This window comes from Macrobrachium rosenbergii, chromosome 3 (assembly GCF_040412425.1).
Source record: "Macrobrachium rosenbergii isolate ZJJX-2024 chromosome 3, ASM4041242v1, whole genome shotgun sequence".
NCBI classification, from domain to species: Eukaryota; Metazoa; Arthropoda; class Malacostraca; order Decapoda; family Palaemonidae; genus Macrobrachium; species Macrobrachium rosenbergii.
Window position 1 is genome coordinate 25406198 of NC_089743.1, and position 22500 is coordinate 25428697.

Consider the following 22500-nt stretch of genomic DNA (forward strand, 5'->3'; position numbering starts at 1 on the left):
TCTCTCTCTCTCTCTCTCTCTCTCTCTCTCTCTTCTTTCAACACAGACTAACATAGGTGCCAGATCAGTTTCCTTACTATAACTGAACAGTTAATTCTGCATTCTTTAGCAATCACGCCTCATCTCTACAGTTTCTTTGTACTACCAATCTACGGAATTCTCTCCCTTCGTCAGTATTTAGTCTCATAACGTCTTCCCTTCCTTTCAAGAAGCGGTATTTCACGTCCTTTGAAGTTTGGCCGCACACTTTTGCGTCTTCATCCTTTTCTGTTATTTTAGGCATGGCTACAGAAGGGAACTAGGTTATCCTATCCATTCATCTGGCTTTCTTTTAGATGAAACTATCTCGAAAATGAAAACTAAAACATTTACTGAACAATGAGTGGATATGAATGACAAAACACTTGTATAACGTAAATCCATACACCCTAGATAAAGGCAGTCTTCCATGAAGCAAAAACTGTACAGTCTACAATAGACATGAATGATAAGACCCAAAATTTCACATGATAGATGCAAATCAAACAAATTATTAAGAAGCATATTATCACTTCAGTAACTGTACCCCATATCTTAAAAAAAAAAAAACTCTAAGTTAACTTTCCGTATTTCAAGGTACGTTACTTGAGATTATAAAACCATTAAAAAAATGGCCACATTTGAGTCATCCAAAGTTACGTTCACCTGAGAAGTCCATCAAGGAGTTCGTTCAAGTCCGCCTTATCAACAGCCCCCCACCACAAATCTGGCGCGTTATTAGGAGATCCAAGTGTCCTCTTGGATGTCAAGGCTATTCTCTGAGGAGCCGCTCGCCACTTGGGCTAACATTTGCACTTCGCATCACGACATGAATAACCCGAGTATCGGATGACAACAGCAATAACACGAGGGTCTCAAGGACCTCGTTGTCCAAATTATCACCCTTTAAGTCGCAGTCATTCCACAGCGGAGAACGACGCTGCCTCATTCTCAGACATGTCCTGACCCGTTAATGGGAACGCCATATGAGAAGCAGCGTCAATCTCATGATCCCATTTCCCTTGTAAGACACGAAATTATGGCCAGAGGAGACAGGTTTAATCATAAACCCCCTTCCCTCAGGCCCCACCTCTCTCTCTCTCTCTCTCTCTCTTCAACACACACAACCTGGAGTGCCAAAAAAAAAAAATGTTAAAAGTTAAAAGTTGTGAAAACGAATGCATACGCAATTACGCATGTGTAAATTATGTCCGATATTTTTAAACATTGTTTGAAAATGGTGCTATTCAGAGGCCGTTTCCTGTACATTAAAAAGACTAAGAATAAATAATTCCGAAGATTTTATTTTTCGGCTCCAATTTTCTGAGGTCATTCGCCGAGGTACAGAGTTCTCTATACATTATACGATTAATTCAGCAGTCACATACCCAGAGAACATATCCCAAATGAATGTCGCTCTAAAGCCCTAAACCACGCATTACAGTCAGTAATGATTTCCTCTTTGGACACCGGATGAATGGTCACATGTCAGAAGTCAGCAAACGCCCTTGGAATCTTATCATTTACATAAACTGGCTTATTGCTTAAAATGTTGGTTTCCTTTTTACCCAACAACAGTGGTTATGATTTAGACCATCAACAGGCGATTTCCTGTACAACTATTTTCCATAGCTTTTATTTCAATGAAAGCTTCGCTATCGCCTACAGAATTAGTGGGCCTTTGGAATTAGTGCGTTACTTATTTGACAGAGCATCAGCATTCATAGTTTGTTAGTTCGCTGTAAGACAACATTGCCCCGTGCCCGAGGTTTTTCATTCCCTATACATGTACTGCAAAACGGTATCACAATATTCTTGGTAAATTACACGATACTGATAACAATATGTAAGTCCACAATGCTGTTTTATAGTGGCCACCACCAATGACCTAACATTTGTCATTTCCGCAACTGTACGTGTCTGGATATATTTATATTATGTTTGCCTTTATTCTTACTTGTATATTGCTCTACTCTTTAAAGCATTTAGCACTTTTTCACACCTGGGGATTCCATTCTGTAGAAGCTTACTTGACAAGTAAATCGCCTCTTCGGTCTGGCTCATATGAAAATCTGATCATGTTAGATAATAACGATAATGATAATAATTATTATTATAATTAAAAAATACTCATAGTAGCATGAGTTTTGAAATGGAGAAACAAATCAACAGGTATGTGTATGTATATATATTTAAAGATAAATCTGTACAGAGAGTTTCCGGAAATCTGTTCGATTCCCATTTTCAGCTGAAAAGGGGAATCGAACAGATTCCCGAAAACTCTCTGTACAGATTTATCTTTAAATATATGTACACATTCATACCTGTGGATTTGTTTCTCCAATAATGATCATAATAACAATATATATGTAAGTATGAGCAGGAAAACATACCTGACTTCGAGTCAAGTTTCCTCCCTATATTCTTAAATCTAACGATGCTACAGGTGCCACGAAAAGCAGGAGACCTGGGAGAGCCGCCTCAACGCCGTCGACGCCCTCAACCATAAGTTGACGGCCCTTGACAAGAAGATCAACGCCATGACTCGACTCGAATTCAAGGTTGAACAGGTGTCAGAGAGGGTGGAGGAGGTCAGTCATCACTATGAACCTTTTCTTTACTTTGTTCGTGCATGCACTTAGGAAATACAGCACTCACATTTTAATATATACAAATAACCTACCTTTCAGCACAGTCTAAAAACTGACATTGCTTCTGTAGATGTTCGAAATTTGTTTATAAATTGTTCAGGGTAGCTCATCGACAACGGTGGCGAAGAAGTTAACTCTGCTTTCTGTGTGGATCCTGAGGAGGTGTTCAGTGCAGGCTAAGAGTTTGTCCTTTTGGAAATAGGACGGTGAGGAACCAGGATGAGGTCTTCATATAGTGGAAATTTCACCGAAGATTGAGAAAATCTTTTGTGAGTCTGTAAATCCTTGACCAGATCTTGCCATCCAAACATGTCATTCTGTCATTCAGCATTAAGAATATATATATATATATATATATATATATATATATATATATATATATATATATATATATATATATATATATATATATAATATATATATATATATATATATATATATATATATATATATATATATATATATATATATATATATATATATATATATATATATATATATATATATATATATATATATATATATATAAGTATGTATATACATGTATATGTATTTGTATTTGTATATATATATATATGTGCGTGTGTATATATACATGTGTATTTATATACATCTATATGTATATGTATATATACAGTGCATATGAACGCACGCACTTTCAGGTAAAAGTTTCACACAACAATTAATTTTAAATTGAAACTAAAGGAGGGTGACATTTATATTCTTATGGTCGAGATATTTCTTAAATTTACTTCTGTTCACAGCGCATTTACTGAGGCTTCTTGGTCACCTTGAAGACTGCAGCTTCATTACAATAAAACTATAAAATAGTTTGAGTATATGAATGCATTTGGAAGATTCTCCTCGTTTTTGTATCATTAGGAACATGGCTAAATTAGATCCACATTCTGAACAAGGATTCGATGTTTTCAATGGTAACCAAAACATCGGTATTAACAACAGAAAAGATAATTATATTAGAATTAACATTCTAAATCTCGGTCTTCAAAGAGGCTTACCACTTCTTTGCCAACCCTGGTCCATAACAAAATACCTCGCAAATGTATACATGTGTTCAACTTCGCAAAAATAAGCATGAAACGCTGTACAGATATGTTTAACTGTCCTCTTTTAAACAATAACTTATGAGTTACATAGAATAAAATAGAATTTGTATGAACTGAGTAGAATGTGAATTCATATCTTTGACCACACGAATTCAAATGCCACTTATGGCTAACAAATTAAGCTTAACTGTACAAGAAACAGAATCTGCTTAAACGTGTATAAGATTTCACGGTTGCTATGTACCTGGAAAGACAGAGTAAAGCAACGACGCGCTGCCTACTGTTAATTAAAGAGGAAAGACATAACCTCTTCTAAATTTTGTCCTTTGGGCCTCAGTTACAAAAATAAAAACTGCACGTATTCTTTACCTCAAACAACTAGAGGACAGATACCAACAGACATGAACAACACAACACACGCAAATATTCTTAATGCTGAATGACAGGCATGTTTGGGTGGCAAGATTTGGTCAAGGATTTACAAACCCACTGAAATTTCCATTATACGAAGACCTCATCCTGGTTCCTCACCGTCCTAGTTCCAAAAGGAAAAACTCTTAGCCTGCACTGAACACCTCCTCGGGATCCACATAGAAAGCAGAGTTAACTTCTTCGCCACCGTTGTTGATAAGCTACCGTAAACATTATAACATTTATAAACAAATTTTCACCATCTATAGAAGCAATGTTATTTTTTAAGCCTGTGCTGAAGGAGGTTATTGATTTTGGTTGGAGGTACCTTTGTTGCCAAGTTGAGACGAAATGGTGGAACGTAAAGAATAACCAGTTTTGGGGGCTTTTACTGTACATAGCAGTTGCAAGGTTTTTAGTCTCCCACCACTTGCGTAGACTTTAAGGTCTCGTTCTGCTTATTTGGCTTTATATGTAAATCTGTTAATTATCTTCTATATTATTCTGATATCTTATGTCAATGACATAAGATGTCAAGGGCGAAATTTTATAAGTGGCATTATAAATAAAGATGGAAAGCTGTTAGACAACTGAGAAAATCATCTTAACATTACCATAAAGAGAGGTGAAAAATATGATGGAAAGATGGGCCAAATCCTCGGGAACCAATAGAAGTTGTGAAAACTGAATCAATGAAAAAAGTTAATTAACAGATTTACATATAAAGCCAAATAAGCAGAATGAGACCTTAAGTCGACACAAGTGGCGGGAGACTAAAAACCTGGCAACTGCTATGGACAGTAATAGCCCCGAAAACTGGTAATTCTTTACGATCCACCATTTCAAATCAACTTACCAACAAGGGTACCTCCAACCAAAATCAATAACCTACTTTCAATACATGCTAAAAAAAGGGCATTGCTTCTACAGAAGTTGAAATTTTGTTTATAAATGTTTATGGTAGCTGAGACTGTCGACATGACTAACAACAAAGTCAGCAGATCCGATGCCTTTCCTTGAAACTCCACCATCTGGTGAATAGCATAGCAGTGTGCTGTCCATTGAGTGTACTATTTGCTAATGCTTACGAGAGAGTTGTGAAGGAGTGTGCATGTTCCCAATACACCTGTTACAAAGATGCATTTATTAACATCAGGGATCAGCATAATCTACAGAATTTCTTATGTAACTTCCGATAAAAAGCATTCTTACCTTGAACACAAGCCTATAAATTTAATGTGAGAACATGCTTGAATGTTAAAAGTGGATGTAATGAGGCCTGTAAGTGCTCAGTCGCATCTTTGTCAACTGAGGCTTCAAATCACTGCACCACAGAATGCAGGGATTAGACTTTATGCAAATCCATAGTGACAGTGGCTATCGAGGCCATATAGGCGAGACACAGCACAGCATACGGAAATGTTGGAAAGACTTTAAAAAATTAGTATGGGGGAGGATAATAACTTCTTGTGAACCCAAGAAAAAGATGAACATAAGAATCTGTAGTTAACAAATTTTGATGTCGTCCCTGATTATTAAAACCAGCACAAGGTCACCTAAAAAAGAACTGACGAATGTTGTATGTAAATTGACCTTTCCAGGTGGGGACTGAAGCCCTTAAATAATACTTACAATTACCTTTTGCAGAAATAATTTACTATCCGCCAGATAATGCATTTGTGGGAGTAACAGTACTAATATTAACAATACTAATGCAATAATAGTAATGATACTAATAATATGTACAGATGCTACTGTAAAAGTGTATACATTGCGCTGCATTCAGAAAAGTGTCTTCAGGGCTTACGTGCTTTCTCTGAAGTCACGAATTAATTTTTCTGCACTTACATATCATTCTAATATAATATATATATATATATATATATATATATATATATATATATATATATATATATATACATACATATATATATATATATATATATATATATATATATATATACATATATATATATATATATATATATATATATATATATATATATATATATATATATATATATATATATATATATATATATATATATATATATATATATATGCAGAATGATATGTAGGTGCAGAAAATTAATTCAAAGCGTGAGCCTGCAAAAAGCATGTGTACAACCTATACTGTACCTAATCTTGGCGTTTTCAACAGGTCGACTCCAAAATCAACTGGGTGAAAAAGCAGATGCACGCTCCCGAGACACCCATCATCAACGAGTTCGCAGGGCGCGGTCTCCTCAGCTCCCTTCTGAACATCGAGACCAAGTTGGACAATATCACTTCCAAAATAACTGACGGTATCCAGACTGGAGGCGATTACTCGTCTTACAAGAGAACCAGGGTATCAAATTAAATCATCTCTTCACTCCTCACTGAAGATTTATCTTTCCCTTTCAGTGGATCCGCGCTGCTTAACCCCAATTCTTAAATCTCCGCACTGTTGATCTATGTTCTCCTTACTGCTGATCGATATCCACCTTATTTCTATATCACAATGATTAAATATCCGTACTGCTAATCTGTATTCTACTTAATGCTAATCCTCAATTCCTAATCTCCACATTGCTCCATATTCTCCTTACTGCTAAACCCCAGTTCTTAAATCTCTTTGTTGCCGATCCATGTTCTCCTTATTGCTGAATCCAAGTTCTTAAATCTCCGTGTTGCCAATCCATGGAGTACTTATTGCTGCATCGCAATTATTGAATCTCTGTGTTGCCAATCCATATCCTTATTGCTGAAACCCAATTCTTAAATCTCCGTGTTCTCAATCCATATAAACATTATGAACCCCAATTCTTGAATCTCCGTGTTGCCAATCCATATAATCCTTATTGCTGAAATCCAATTCTTCTCCATATTGCCAGTCCATATTCTCCTTATATTGCTGAACCCAATTCTTAAATCTCCGTGCTGCCAATCCATATTCTCCTTATATTGTTGAACCCAATTCTTAAATCTCCGTGCTGCCAATCCATATTCTCCTTATATTGCTGAACCCAATTCTTAAATCTCCGTGCTGCCAATCCATATTCTCCTTATTGCTGAACCCCAATTCTTAAATCTCCGTGTTGCCGATCCGTATAATCCTTATTGCTGAACCCCAATTCTTATCCATATTGCCGATCTCATTATTACTTAACCCCAGTTCTTAAATCTCCTTGCCGATCCATATTCTCCTTATTGCTGAACCCCAGTTTTTAAATCTCATATAATCCTTATTGCTGAACCCCAATTCTTCTCCATATTGCCGATCCTTATTCTTATTATTTCTGAACCCAGTTCTTAAATCTCTGTCTTGCCAATCCATATTATCTGTTTTGCTGAACCTCAGTTTTTAAATCTCCGTGTTGCCGATCCATATTCTCCTTATTGCTGAACCCCAATTCTTCTTCTCCATTTTGCCGATCCCTATTCTCCTTATTGTTGAACCCGTTCTTAAATCTCCATGTTGCCGATCCATATTCTCCTTACTGCTGAACCCCATTTCTTAAATCACTGTGTTGCCGATCCGTATTGTACTTATTGCTGACACCCAATTCTTAAATCTCCGTGTCGCCAATCCATATTCCCTTTATTGCTGAAACCCAATTGCTGAAACCCAGTTCTTAAATGTCTGTGTTGCCGATCCATATTCTCTTTATTGCTTGACCCCAATTCTTAAATCTCCGTGTTACAGATCAGTATTCTCCTTATTGCTGGAACCCAGCTCTTAAATCTCCATGCTGCCGATCCGTATTGTCCTTATTGCTGAAACCCAGCTCTTAAATCTCTGTGTTGCCAATCCATATTCTCCTTATTGCTTAACCCCAGTTCTTAAATCTCCGTGTTGCCGATCCGTATTCTCCTTAATGCTGAACACCAATTCTTAAATCTCCCTGTTGCCATTCTGTATTCTCTTTATTGCTTAACCCCAATTCTTAAATCTCCCGTGTTGCCATTCCGTATTCTCCTTACTGCTGAACCCGTTTTAAATCTCCGTGTCACCGATCCGTATAATCCTCATTGCTAAACCCCAATTCTTAAATCTCCGTGTTACCGACCCATATTCTCATTATTGCTTAACCCCAATTCTTAAATCTCCGTGTTACCTATCCGTATTCTCCTTACTGCTGAACCCCAATTCTTAAATCTCTGTGTTACCGACCCGTTCTTAAATCTCCGTGTTGCCAATCAATATAACCCTTATTGCTGAACCCCAATTCTTCTCCATATTGCCAATTCGTATTCTCGTTATTGCTGAACCCCAATTCTTAAATCTCCGTATTGCCAATTAGTATTCTCTTTATTGCTGACCCCATTTCTTGTATCTGTGTTGCCGATCAGTATCCTCCTTATTGCTGAACACCATTCTTAAATATCCATGTTGCCAATCCATATAATCCTTATACGAGAACCCCAATTCTTCTTCTCCATATTGCTGATCCATATTCTCCTTGTTACTGAACCCCGTTTCTAAAATCCCCATGTTGCCATCCGTATTCTCCTTATTGCTGAACCCCAACTCTTAAATCTCCGTGTTGCTGATCCGCATTCTCCTTATTGCTGAACCCCATTTCTTAAACCTCCGTGCTGCCAATCCATATAATCCTTATTGCTGAATCCCAATCCTTCTTCTCCATATTCCCATTATTGCCGAACACCAATTCTTAATCTCCATGTAGCTGATTCTTATCCTTCTTATTGCTGAACCCTAATTCTTAAGCGGCCGTATTGGCAATCCATATTCTCCTAATTACTGAATCCCAAGTTTTAAATATTAGAGTTAACGATCTGTATTCTCGTTATTGCTGAGCCCCAATTCTTAAACTCCGTGTTCCTGATCTGCATTCTCTGTATTGCTGGACTCGCTTCTCCCTCCTGATACTCTCCATCCTCCTTGTTATTCATTCACATTCTCCCTGCTCCTAATTAATTTTCTTTCCCAATGATTCTTTATAACAAAATGACTAAAATTCAAGAAAATCTTCTCAACTGCCTTAATAAACTATACGTTTTAATGGTCTTATTTTATATTTTAATATGGAGGCAGGCATGTAATATTTTTGTAAAATTATTACTTGCCTACCTCCAAAACAATGTTCTCGACAGTGGTAGAGATCCATTATATTCATTACATATTTACTAAAATTTTCAGCATCATATATTCACAAATGAATCAACGTACTATTTTTGTTACTTAATTGTATGTCTTTCGGAACCATATTTAATCCTGTAAACGAGGTTGCTTACAGTTTCGCCTCACAGCCCATGTCTGCCAGAAACCCACACTACAATGTTAAACACAAAAACTCGAAATCTCTCACCATCCACAGCAGGTGTACGGATCAAGATTCCGACAGTTACGACCGACGGTTGAACCCGAGCCCGGCATCACGTTCATCACAGATGGTTAGTATTCGAGTCACTCATCTTTAATGGGGTGTAAACAATCGCTTTCGTAAACTACGGAATTAACACGTGGTTATACAAACTCGGTTTTTTTTCCTCTGCATTTAAGAAAAGGTTGAGTTTAAGTTGATTAATCTGCCACACATACATTGTATGATTGCATCAGTGTGAGACAGATCTGTATTCTCATCTGACTCAGTTACGCCATGGGAAAAACGAGATTTAATTATAACTTAATAAAAGAACATTATATATATAATGCATACACAAATTTTTCACTTGTGCAAAATGACAGTTGCTATTCAGGATTCAGGCACAACTTGGAAGCCTCAACAGGATCAAAAGGTCCTTTTGTCCCTCCTCAAAACTGATGACCATCACTGTGACACCTTGGCATGCGCTATCAGGTGGGATCTATGAAGACCAGTCATTGACTTAAGCTCTCCTTTCGCTCTTTATGCGGAACCAAAATCAACTATACGCATCAGATGTAACTTAAGAGAGGGCCATAGTCTATTCTGCTTCCAGAAGTACACCCTTTCTTTTGAGAAGAGGTCCCTTAGCCTTTGACTTACCAGTCATCCATAAGGCGGCAGTTATATTCTAGTAAGAGAGATTTACAGGCTGTGCGTCTTGCCCAAGGGTGACCTGGAGACTGGTTACGATACAGGGTAACCTCATTGTATCTCTTAGCAGAAACTTTTTAACTAAATACACGATCCTCATATCCACGAGCTTCTTTATACATGCATTTACATGTAAATACATTTTTTAATTATGCCCTTTCCCTCTTGAGACACTGTGGAGCTAAAAGTGTACACCCTTCCAATTTCTCAGCATATTCTTTACTGTGGAGCTAAAAGTGTACAGCCTTCCAATTTCTCAGCATATTCTTTAAAGATGAAGTTGCTGGCACCATGCCCATTTTTCTTGGCCATACCTGACATTAAGCACAGCTTTGTGGACGGGTGGACAGTAAACTAGATTCAATTCACAGACCTAGCAAAAATGAGTTAAGCACTGCACAGATCAGATAAAGGGGGCTAACTTTGGCCAAATACTCGTTCCACAAGGTGATCAATGGAGTGGCCAGTAATATGCTACCATATATATATATATACATATACATATATATATATATATATATATATATATATATATATATATATATATATATATATATATATATATACATATATATATATATATATATATATATATATATATATATATATATATATATATATATATATATCAACAAAGCCATTTCCTTTTACAGGGGGTGGCCCCGAGGCAAAGCAACAAAACAGTTGCTACAACTTTTATACCTTAACTGTGCTAAATCATGAATGAACTTTAGGCAGTAAAACTTACATAACACTAGCCCTTTTCACCAAACTATCATCATCCATTCTTTCAACATTACCAAAACCAGCTTGTAATTATATGATTCCTTTGTCATTTATACTAATTTTTCTTTATCTCTTCTATCTTCTTCTTTTAACATGCTTTTTTCCCATTTTTGTATGGGGTAAGCACGATGCCTTCTTTTGAAGGACTTTTGATTTGGCTTTGGGGTAGACCGTAGTCTCGATCGGCTGCCCTGCCTGACATCGCTTAGACCCCGGTAGCGTATGTTACATGTACCATACCCGACCCAACGCCCTTTCTTCCCAGCAGCGAGAAGTTGTTGCGCGGGTAGGGCGAGAGTTCGAGACGTGTGAGATGTTTGTTATGTTTTTAGAAGGTGTTGTAGTGGCTTTGTTTTATGTGTGTATTTAGTCTGTAACACCCATTTGCTTTATAAGCAAACCTATCCGTTGATTACATATATAATATATCTTCACATTTCTCACCTTACCTCGTATTATGTTACACATACTGTGCAAACGGTTCATCACAATGGCCTCAACCTTCTGTCTTTCATTTGTATTCAATGCACACTTTATTACCATACAGTTCAAGTTTCTTTCAAATGTGTTGCATACATGCCACTCACTCTTTACTTCCATAGACAGTTCAAGTTTCTTCCCAATCTTTTCATATATGTCACTAATCCCTAAATTTCATAGACAGTTCGAGTTTCTTCCCAATCTTTTGTATATATGCCACTCACTCTTTACTTCCATATAGTTCAAGTTTCTTCCCAATCTTTTGCATACATGCCATTCACCTTTACTTCCATATAGTTCAAGTTTCTTCCCAATCTTTTGCATACATTCCACTCACCTTTACCTCCATATAGTTCAAGTTTCTTCCCAATCTTCTGTATACATACCACTTTAGGCACCCTTTTTCCTTCCAATCTTTAGACAGTTCAAGTTTCTTCCCAATCTTTAGGCACCCTTGTATACATACCTTTCACCCTTTTTTTTCCCAATCTTTAGACAGTTTGTATTTCTTCCCAATCTTTAGTGCCCCTTGGTTTCTTGCCACTAATCTTTACCCACTTTAGACCCTTCAAGTTTCTTCCCAATCTTTAGCACCCTACATTCTTCCACTTTAGGCACCCTTGGTTTCTTCCCAATCTTTAATGTTTTCTGCCCAATGTTTTACATGCATGCCACTAACTCTTTACTTCCACAGACTATTCAAGTTTCTTCCCAATCTTTTGCATACATGCCACTCACCCTTTGCTTCTACAGATTGGGAAGCTCTTCCCAATCTTTTGCATACATGCCACTCACCCTTTACTTCCACAGACAGTTCAAGTTTCTTCCCAATCTTTTGCATACATGCCACTCACCCTTTACTTCGGTCTTCCTCTTGCTCTCCCACCAGGCACCTCCATCTGCTTCACTCTCCTCCCTACATGGGTCTCATCCCTTCTCATCACATGGCCACACCACTGCAGTCTTCTTTCCCGGGCGTTCTTTGGCAGTTCTACGACTTTAGTAGTTCCTCTTATTCTTCCAGTTATATATATATATATATATGATATATATATATATATATATATATATATATATATATATATATATACATATATATATATATATACATGCATATGTATACATATATATGCCACTATATATGTATGTATATATACATATACATATATATGTATGTATAAGTGATACACACTCGTGTGTGTACCTGTCTAGTTATAATTAATGCTGTAATACTTCATTTCTCGTTTTGTTTACATTTTTGAATGTATATATACATTACATATATATTTATTTATATACATATGTATGTATATACATGTTCATATATGTATATAAATACATATATATGTATGTATATATATATATATATGATATATAATATATGATATATATTTATATATATCTACTTTGTCTGCAGCCGTGCCCATTTCTATATGGGGTCGCTGTTTCTTATCAGCCTTCTCCACCCTCTTCTGTGCATCCCGACTTCTGAAACCCTTCTTCCGCTTGTCATCTGCTATTTTATCCTTCCATCTGAACTTTGGGCTTCCTCCTCTTCTCCTTTCCTCCGCCTCCATGCTCATAACCCTCTTACACACACGATCTTCTCACAGCATGATATGACCAAACCACTGTAGTCTTCTTTCCTGGGCCTTCTTCGATACTTCCCCTACCTTAACTGTTCTTCTAATAAACTTATTTCTGATGCTGTCACTTCTTGTGACTCACACACACACACACACACACACACACACACACACACACACACACATATATATATATATATATATATATATATATATATATATATATATATAAAAGATATGTATATAATGTATAATACACACACATATATATAATATATATATATATATATATATATATATATATATATATATATATATATATATATATATATATATATATATATATATATATATATATATATATATATATATATATATATATATATATATATATATATATATATATATATATATATATATATATATATATATACACACACACACGTCCTTCAGGCACACCGACTAATTTCGTGTGCTCTTTCCTTCTTTTCAGGAGAAGAGACGTGCCACCTGCATCCGAAGGACTCTCGTAGGCTGCAAGACGTAAGCGCCAAAGTCGATTTAGTTTTTGACCGCATCACTGATCCCGACTACGACTACGATCTTTTAGTCAGTACGTTAACTGTCGAATTCAATTTGGTTTTGTGCCTTTATAACTTTAACTCTGACAAACTTTCGAAATATGGTTCTGCAATTCTCGGCCAATGTATTTCACGGTGACAATATAAATATTTTCCTTCATCTCACCAAAATTTAGGCCAGCTACCAAGAGCAGCGCCTCTGACAGCTCAGAGTCTGCCCACGACAAGTGAACCAAATGGTGATCCAAATGAGCCTTCACCCGAACACTTATTCGCTCGGTTTTGGAAGAGCTTGTTTTCTCCTTTCAAGAAGATCAACCGCCGATTCAGAGGCTTTGAAACTCAACTTGCTTCCATACACAAGTATGTGCTGGAAAGTATTTGCCTTCAATACTTGAAGAAAAGGAAACTACGCTAGAGTTGTTACAAAACGCAACAGCTAAGTCAGATAATATAAATAACAACTAAACACAAAGAGAAGAAAAATGTGATGAATTATTTTCATGATGAAACTTGTAACTACCCAAAGTAACTTGTTATACACTGGTAGATGTGCTTCTAGATTTCCTCTTTCTCTAAATATTGTCAGCTGGACATTTTATTTTAGTTTACTTGTTTTGATGTAGATATAAAAAGTCACTGTCTTTGATTCTTTACTTATTATATAATAAATCCAAAGACTAACTACAATTTTAAAATATTAAAAAGAAATCGAGATCTGCCTAGAAAGCTAACTTCAAATATTCTGTAGGCAATCACTTAAGTCTTATCAGTGTCTCAAATTACAGTAATCAAAAATGACAACACATGAAAAATAGAATGTTCAGGCATTGACACTCTTACAGGTCCTGTAACGAATCAGGAAGCATAGAAGGATATGCTTCTGGCGTTGGTGATGTTCTCCAACAAAAGCTGAGGCCCCTCGATCAAGCCCTCAGGGAAGAAATGGAAGAGACAAGGGTAGCCGTTAATGACCAGGCCTCCAATATTGAGAAAGTAGCACAAGTGAGAGTTATCTGTCATTTTCATTTTTAACTGAATTCACGAAACTTAATTTTTGGCTAGATTACACGTTGCACAGAATTTAGAAGTCAAGGAACGATCTATCCTATTCAACAGGCACTAAACTAGTCCAGGAAAACTTTCTCAGCATATTTCTCCTGGAGGTGACAATTAGTGAATGTTTGTTCGTCCCTCAGATAAAGCAATGCCCAACATTTGCCAGTATGTGTCTTATCAATATACTTCACTGTACTTGCCAATAGGAAAATCATTAACTTCGTTATTAGCATTTGCATATATATATATATATATATATATATATATATATATATATATATATATATATATATATATATATATATTATATTTTTATATATGTTCATGTATCAAACAGGCAGTGAGCAACACAGCTTACATGAGTGAACAACTGCTGTCCGAGATCAAAAATCAGTTCCAAGCCCACAGAATTATACTCCAAGAGAAATTTGATGAGACGCGAAACCTGTTTCTGCAATACTGTGCCCATGGTGGTGGAGGAAGCCAAGGACCATGGAGTCCCACTTATGCGCCTAAGGAGCCAGACTACGCCCCAGAAGAGCCTTCTTATTCCCCGAGAGAAGAACCAAAATCGCCCCCTTCTCGACACCCAGCGCCCCCCGTCATACCACCCACGCCACCTTCCTCCAGGTTTGTACTACACAACTTGAAGGGGAGAAAAATATTTTAGTAGTGTCTCTCTTCACATGTACGTCAGAATATTTAAAAATACTCTGTTGATCTCTTGATATTAAAATTGTGTGATCTTTAACATAAAATTTAACCTCAGTTTCATACATCTGAGGCTAATTATATGAACAGTTGTATTCAAAGGTAAATGCTGTTTCTTAAGTAAAAGTATCATTTGACCAAGTAGTGTCTCATCCAAAAATCAAACCAACAAAAGTGAATATGATTCTTTCCTTCATCACTAGTTCAATCTGGTCTCCTCAATTCCAAACTACTGAACTGGGTTAATGTAAGAATCTCAAGGATTCTCATCTCAAACTAATGAATATCTCAAACAGAAACAACTGGATACAGCCTCCAGAGATTGAGCCGAACATACACACCTTACAGGGTGAAAGGAGCTTCTATCGAAACCGCCACAGGCTGGCGTACAAGTATCATGACCGACCTCGTGTGAAAACAGGGAGAACAAATCGCAAGTCCTCTAAGAGGAGGAAATCTAACAGGTCTAGAAGAGGCAAACTGAAGCGTAAAAACCATCGCTCTTATCCTTCCCAAGACAAGAATAGAGAGCTTTTTACTCATGCAAATACAAGTCAGTCAAAGCGAAATTTCAAGCAGCAGTTACAACATACCCAAGAGATGCAAAACCGTGAGGCTATGGGACGCCAGGCACGTAGTGTTCTTGGACAAACATCAACGACTGCCTTGTTGTGAGTCCTGCTGCACCAGAATGATTATAAGGCTGTATGTCTGCACTCCTATTAAAAGCAACAGAAGATCTTGTAAAAACAAACCTTTTTACCTGATCTCTGCCTACTAGCAGAAGCATTAGAATAAAAGGCTAGTCCTATAGCAGGACTGTCCCTGTTCCTCTTAAGCTTGTCTAGTAGTCGTCGTCCGTAGAGGCTGTCTGTTTGGGTAACATTAACTGCACCATCTTATCTCCGCAAAAAATATAGATATGGCTGTGAAGGGATTACATTTTTTATAAATGCTTGCGCTCCAGACAATACTCCTGTGTTACTTGACCTTGTGTGTGCTAGAGCTCTGCTGTATTTGGCTTAACTTCTGTAATTAATTGGATAACAGAAGAATAACAGATAAAATATTCCTTGACTGCTGGTCCCTTTTGAATCATGCAATGTCTCAAGATGAAGGGAGTTACCTAAACCGTTTAAATAATCATGTTGAATGAGCTCTGGAATGTTATGTATTAAAACACTTAAATAAATAGTGTACAATAAACTTGCGCTAATCTAACATATTTATTTTTAATATTCTCTTGATCATATGTTGCTACAATTTCCAAACGGTATTCATAGTTTCATTATAACTGATAATCTGAAAAAAACCATTGTTAAGCAACCGTTACAGTGACATAATGAATACTGGCGATCAATATCTAATATTTGTACAGCTTTCATTCTCTGTTTCAACAGTGATATACGGGACTGCTCGGATCTCTTCAAGGAAAGGCTTACAATGAGAACTTTGTATAACTTTGCACCCAACCAACTGCCTTACACAGAGTCAGGGCATGATTACTATACAAGGTAGCAGTGACTGTTGTTTATTTGGCCTTAACTGTAAAAATGTGTCAACTTCACAAGTGAAATAACTAATCAAAATCCTAAATAACCTTTCAAGCTTTTCCCATCCACGAGTGTGCTATTTATTGTCACCTATGTTCCATGGATATTTTTTAACAGATCTCCAACATTCGACACAATGTTCAGTAAGTACTTAATAGTACTATTTGGTTTGCCGCTGAAATTTTCTAGGTACTGTGACATGGAGACAAGTGGAGGAGGATGGACAGTAATCCAGAGGCGAGGAATGTTTGGTGCTCCTTATGAGAATTTCACCATGAGCTGGAAGGACTACAAAGTAGGATTCGGCGACCTGAATCGAGAATTCTGGTGGGGAAATGATAACATTCATAGGTCAGTATCAACGTTTTTAAAGTGAAATAATTACAACAGTCAGTTATATTAGTTAATGAAGTTTATAAAAAGCTAGAGTAACCATACCACCAAGAAAATGGTAAAATAAGAGTGCAACAAGACAGCAAGTCCTCACACCAAGGAGTGTTATGTATCATCTCTAAACTCAGACCCAAGTATTCAACAAGCGATCAAACTGGCAAGGAGATTTCCCCTGCTCTTCCCTCTCCTGTTCCCCCCCTCCCCTGTCTTCCCTTTACTTCCTTCTAAGCTCTCTCTTCCCTTCCCTTCCCTTCCTTCTATGCCACTGTGCCTTCTCAACCACTCAAGCAACAAACTGACAAGTGCATTAAGATTAATTTCCACTCTTCTAACAGTATAACTTCATGATGCGAGGATGACCCTATCTCCAAAAGTAAGAATGAACAGGCGAGTTGGAAATAGTTAGAAAGGCTTCATACGTCAGTAACTTTTTTCATTGCAGACTGGTCCATGAGCAAGACATGACCATCCGGTTTGATCTTTGGGACTTCAAAGGAAACTATGCATATGCAGAGTACCTCAACTTCAGGTGAGTTTACATTCAGTAACAACCCTCTTTTTCTTTACTACTCCAGGTTATTTTTTATAGAATGTCAATAACAACTAAAGTTGTGCTAATCCTCCATCTAAATTCACTTTAAACACAAGTACCTCGATAATTATAAAGAATTTCCCACCCGAGTAAAGCATAGCAGTAAATGCAAAGAGCAGGATACCAGTGAAGATCGAAACATTTATGAAGACTGTGAAGGAAAACAATTGAACTGATTGATCGTTACGTACTGAAAACGAAATGGAAGATGGCGACACTCAACCCCAAAAATACAGAAAAAAAAAAGACGACATTTTAACCAAAGAAAACAATACAGTTGGCACCTCGCCTGGGAATATAAAACGACTGCAACTTTATTTTTAGTAAACAAAATGCCTGCCATATGCAATTCGTCATAAAATCTGGGTTAAGAAGAGAGCAAGTTATCCACTTCTTCTACTAAGTATGTAATTCTCCTGCAGCATTGCCGCCGAGGAGGGGAACTACAAGTTGAGCGTGTTTGGGTATAAGGGCAATGCCTCCGACAGCTTCTCTGCCCACAACGGGTACCTCTTCTCCACCTACGACAAAGATAATGACGAGGCTCCCGAGTGTTGTCCCTGTGCCCCTGCTTACGGTGGAGGATGGTGGTTCTACAGGTAAGAATTCATTCCAGGTTTTCTGGTCTGGAAGAATGTTTTGAGTCTCTCTCTCTCTCTCTCTCTATTGCAATTATCCTTACTCACTAGTGGCTTTGTAAGTTTGTCTAAATGGGAATGTTTTCTTCAAAACAGACTTAACACTATGAAATCAACAAAACAAAACATACAGCAGCTCGGCAAGAAGTTTCCATCATCTTCAATAATGTTAATGCTAAGAGCCTAATACAATATTCCATCATTATGATGACTACCAGATTTGTCATACTAACTCCAGCTACAACGCAAAGCGCTGCACTGCTAAAAAGAAAAAAAAACAAGCATTCAGACTTCAGCTGTGGGACTCTTTAAGGTTTTCCTGGGCGATAGGTTAGGCATACCTTAGTTTAACCAGATCACTGAGCTGATTAACAGCTCTCTAGAGAGGGCTGGCCCGAAGGATTACACTTATTTCACGTGGCCATTATACCGAGAAATAAATTCCTCACCAGAAATAAATTCATTAATTCGGCCGGAGAATCGAACGCGGGCCTAGGAGAGTGCTATCCTGGGCGGTAAAAGGGAAGGTAAGGGAAGAAGGGAGAAATGGGATTTGCTTTGCTGGTTAAAAGTTCCCTGGCGCTATAGAAGTTGCAAAAGGGATGGGTAATGTCACGACCAATCGAAGAAATCCGATTGCACTAATTAACTATAATGCATATTCTTCTGTCTTCATACTTAGGAATCCTCTAAACTTCAAGAAAAGGTAAAAGTGAAAAAACTGAGTAGATAATAACAGATCAGTATCGAACTTTGAAACTGAGAGAGAAAAAAAACTACAGAATGGAGAACAAATATTTAAGAAATCCACATACAGTTTCGGAGCGCCATGCTCCCCCTTCAGTGTGGAGACACTGAAGATGGATCAGGACGCTCCCAAACTATGGATTCCTTAAATATATTTGTTCTCCATTCTGTAGTTTTTTCAACTAACTGACTAGCTGTGAATGCGTTCTAGCGATAACCATGAGGCTTGCAACTTTTGACGAAGCAGGAATAGTAAAAAATTTCTCGGGGTCTTATCATGATGATGATTTGCGACGAGGCGCGAGGCGTCGCAATAATTACGGTCACCGACGTCGCGTGACGATGGAAGCACGAGATTTTCAAACTTCGATACTAAAGCTGCTGATTAATTGCCTGTTCTCGGGCGAGAGAAAAACACTAAAATAAACTCCAATAACAATTTCTCTGTTCAACGATGCAATTAAATGCACTTGTTCTCAACCGATTTTTGCTTCCTTAGTTTCGCCAGCCTTTAAGAATCGATTCCAGAAGAAATATATCCCAAAATGCAGCCAGTTAAGTTTTTTGACCACCAGCGACCCAGCTTGTTCAGGTCTAATCAGCAAAAGTTATGTGAACCACAGCAAAATCCCATTCGCAATGTGATAAAATCCGTGACTTTATTCTCGGTAAAATATTTAATACCACATAAATGAAGCGTTTGAGAAAGCAATTTGTTGCCACTTGCATAATAAACTGTACTACAAAAGCAGTAAAAAAAATAAAAAACTAAAATGACAAACTCAACTGGCAAGGTACCCAAGAAACGAACACTAACGTGTAAGAACAAAAACGGCAAAGGCTAAAGTACAATTCGATTACACAGTGTCTTACCAGGGTGCAGATTCGGCCATTCAAAAATATGAAATACGCTAACTTCTAAATACAGTAATGAGCCTGTCTCATTACATCGAAGGTCCTTCATAATTCAACTGTTATCTACTTGTACATTATATAACTGGAGCTGCCTACCTCTCAATATAAAAAAAAATATCTTGGTCACGTAAGCCTGAAGAAAGATGACACTGTTCAGCAAATAAATATTTATAGTACATTAACCTTTGAATATATAAATTATATTATATTAAACAGTAAGTGCAATAAATTTACGTATCAAATGAATAAATATGTAGTAACAACCAAGGTCCAAAGACCTTGGTAACAACTAGCTGAAGGGTAACGATGATTTTTCAAGTGTAAACCGTTCGGAGACATTTCCCACTGATTTGTTTTTCAGCCGCGGAAAACTACTAAACTGGGAAAACGAAGACCGGTCGACTTCGAGAGAGCTGAAACAGATAGTCCATAGCGGTAAAAAAAAAAAAAAAAAGTAAAAATAACTCAAAACCATGAAAATCCATTTACACTTCACTAGAAACTGAGACTTGACTTGTCCCTTTCCATGTTAGAAGTGAAATAAATAAAAGAGAAATGACGCTGTAACGCACGAGCAGTAAGGAAGGGAAATATGTAAAAGAAAAAATTAAAATAAGGATAAGCTGATAAGCCAACAACGAGTCTCCAACACGAATGATTATACTCGGCTTCGAAGCTTTCTCACATCAACTCCAATCCCTGCAACGAAATTCAAAACTGCAAATAACTAATACGGGCTCACTGCTGACGTTAATAGTTTGAATCGTCCGCTCCGTTTCAGCCGAATTGAATAAATACTCAAAGATCAATTATCCCAAAGATCGTTTCTGAATTCTATTTCCTCTCCTCCTCCTCCTCCTCCTCCTCCTCTTTCTTCCTACTGCATTTCACGAAAACACGGATAACTTATTACAAATTATGTCCATAAAGTAGGCCTGGTTATTTATAATTATTTAACAATAATATATATCAGTCTTTATACCATGAACAAGGTACAATTTCTATTGTCATGAAAAATGAAATATTTTCTAAAACACAAATTTCCCAAGCCTTTTCAGATTAGCGTCAGAAAATAAAATTTCACGATATAACATATTGAGAGTTTTACTTTACCGAACCTATAGGTAATAAAACCATTATTCAAGCTTCGAATCAGGTAACTTTAGTAGTACATCATAACTTATGTTATCACAAAGCACATATACATAGAACTTCGTTTACACACTACAGCAAGCAACAGGAAACCATAACACAAGGTAAACACTGGCTTCGAAGTTACCTGACACCCCAGGTCAGCAGAGTGAAACCCTTTTTTCCCTCCACAGTTGTTTCGAGAGCAACCTGAACGGCGAGTACTACATCAACCCAGAGGACAACGATTACTATCGGGGCATCATTTGGGAACTATGGCTCGGAGACTACTCCCTCAAAGCAACCGAAATCAAGGTGAGGCCCGCCAGCTTCTCTAACGGAAGTCAAGATGCAGATGACCCGAAGAAGGCAGGTGACCCGTACCCAACACCTGCGTACCAAGACCCAAACCCGACCCTTGCGCCAGAGCTGCCCCTCCGGCAGCCCATCAGGCGATCGTAATATACCAAATATCTGTGATCTTATCTTATTTCTTGTATGTCATTTCTTATTTAATTGTCGTATTCTAAAAGTCATGTAAACAGACTAATAATACTAAAGCAATTAAGATCTTATGTTTTTATAAGATCGTATTTGCAAAATAACAATGTGTAACTTCCTCGTAGCGATGATAATTATGTATACCAAGTCTTGACAACAGAACTGTGGACCCTCACTCTAATAAACAGTTTACACGGTCTTCACAATACTCATTTCCCTATTACAGCCTACAACTCGAGTCATAATTATACAAATTAAAACAAACAAACTTACAATGGTACTGTGCTAGTATAACTGTACCCCCTTGGAATCTCGGAGAGGCCAAAGCGTGCCTGCCGATCGTCTAGATCTGTGCTTCCTAAACTTTCTCGCCTTGAGTCCCCCCGCCCCCTCTACATTATGCATAGATCCCACGCCCCCATACTCTTGAAATTTTTACCAACTATAAACTATAAACAATATGTTGTCAATTTGTATACTATTATACTTCACTGCTTATATTTATATATACGGATGAATGATAGATTTTTGTTTCATTGCTGTCAAATTTTTTATAAGTATGCACTGTGCTATATTTCAATCGAATAAACAATCACAGAAAACGGGAAAATCTTATAACAATAAAAGACAATTCATAAACGAGATTTGAATTGA

General features: G+C 37.1%; 1 protein-coding gene across 3 annotated transcripts in view; it reads left to right on the top strand.

Moving 5' to 3' along the window:
- LOC136853439 (uncharacterized) overlaps positions 1–22045 on the top strand; it is a 149648-nt gene extending 127603 nt beyond the window's left edge. The window contains exons 3-15 of one of the 3 annotated variants that reach the window (XM_067129010.1): positions 2465–2609; positions 6309–6497; positions 9472–9547; positions 13519–13638; positions 13783–13969; positions 14452–14611; positions 15003–15295; positions 15673–16047; positions 16777–16890; positions 17119–17280; positions 17765–17851; positions 18337–18513; positions 21540–22045. In XM_067129010.1, coding sequence (XP_066985111.1) covers positions 2465–2609; positions 6309–6497; positions 9472–9547; positions 13519–13638; positions 13783–13969; positions 14452–14611; positions 15003–15295; positions 15673–16047; positions 16777–16890; positions 17119–17280; positions 17765–17851; positions 18337–18513; positions 21540–21807 — 2353 coding nt within the window. In that variant the 3' untranslated portion in view covers positions 21808–22045. The remainder of the gene's footprint in view (positions 1–2464; positions 2610–6308; positions 6498–9471; positions 9548–13518; positions 13639–13782; positions 13970–14451; positions 14612–15002; positions 15296–15672; positions 16048–16776; positions 16891–17118; positions 17281–17764; positions 17852–18336; positions 18514–21539) is intronic. The other 2 variants (XM_067129021.1, XM_067129032.1) reach the window with 2 other exon arrangements.
- Positions 22046–22500: the final 455 nt, after the last annotated feature.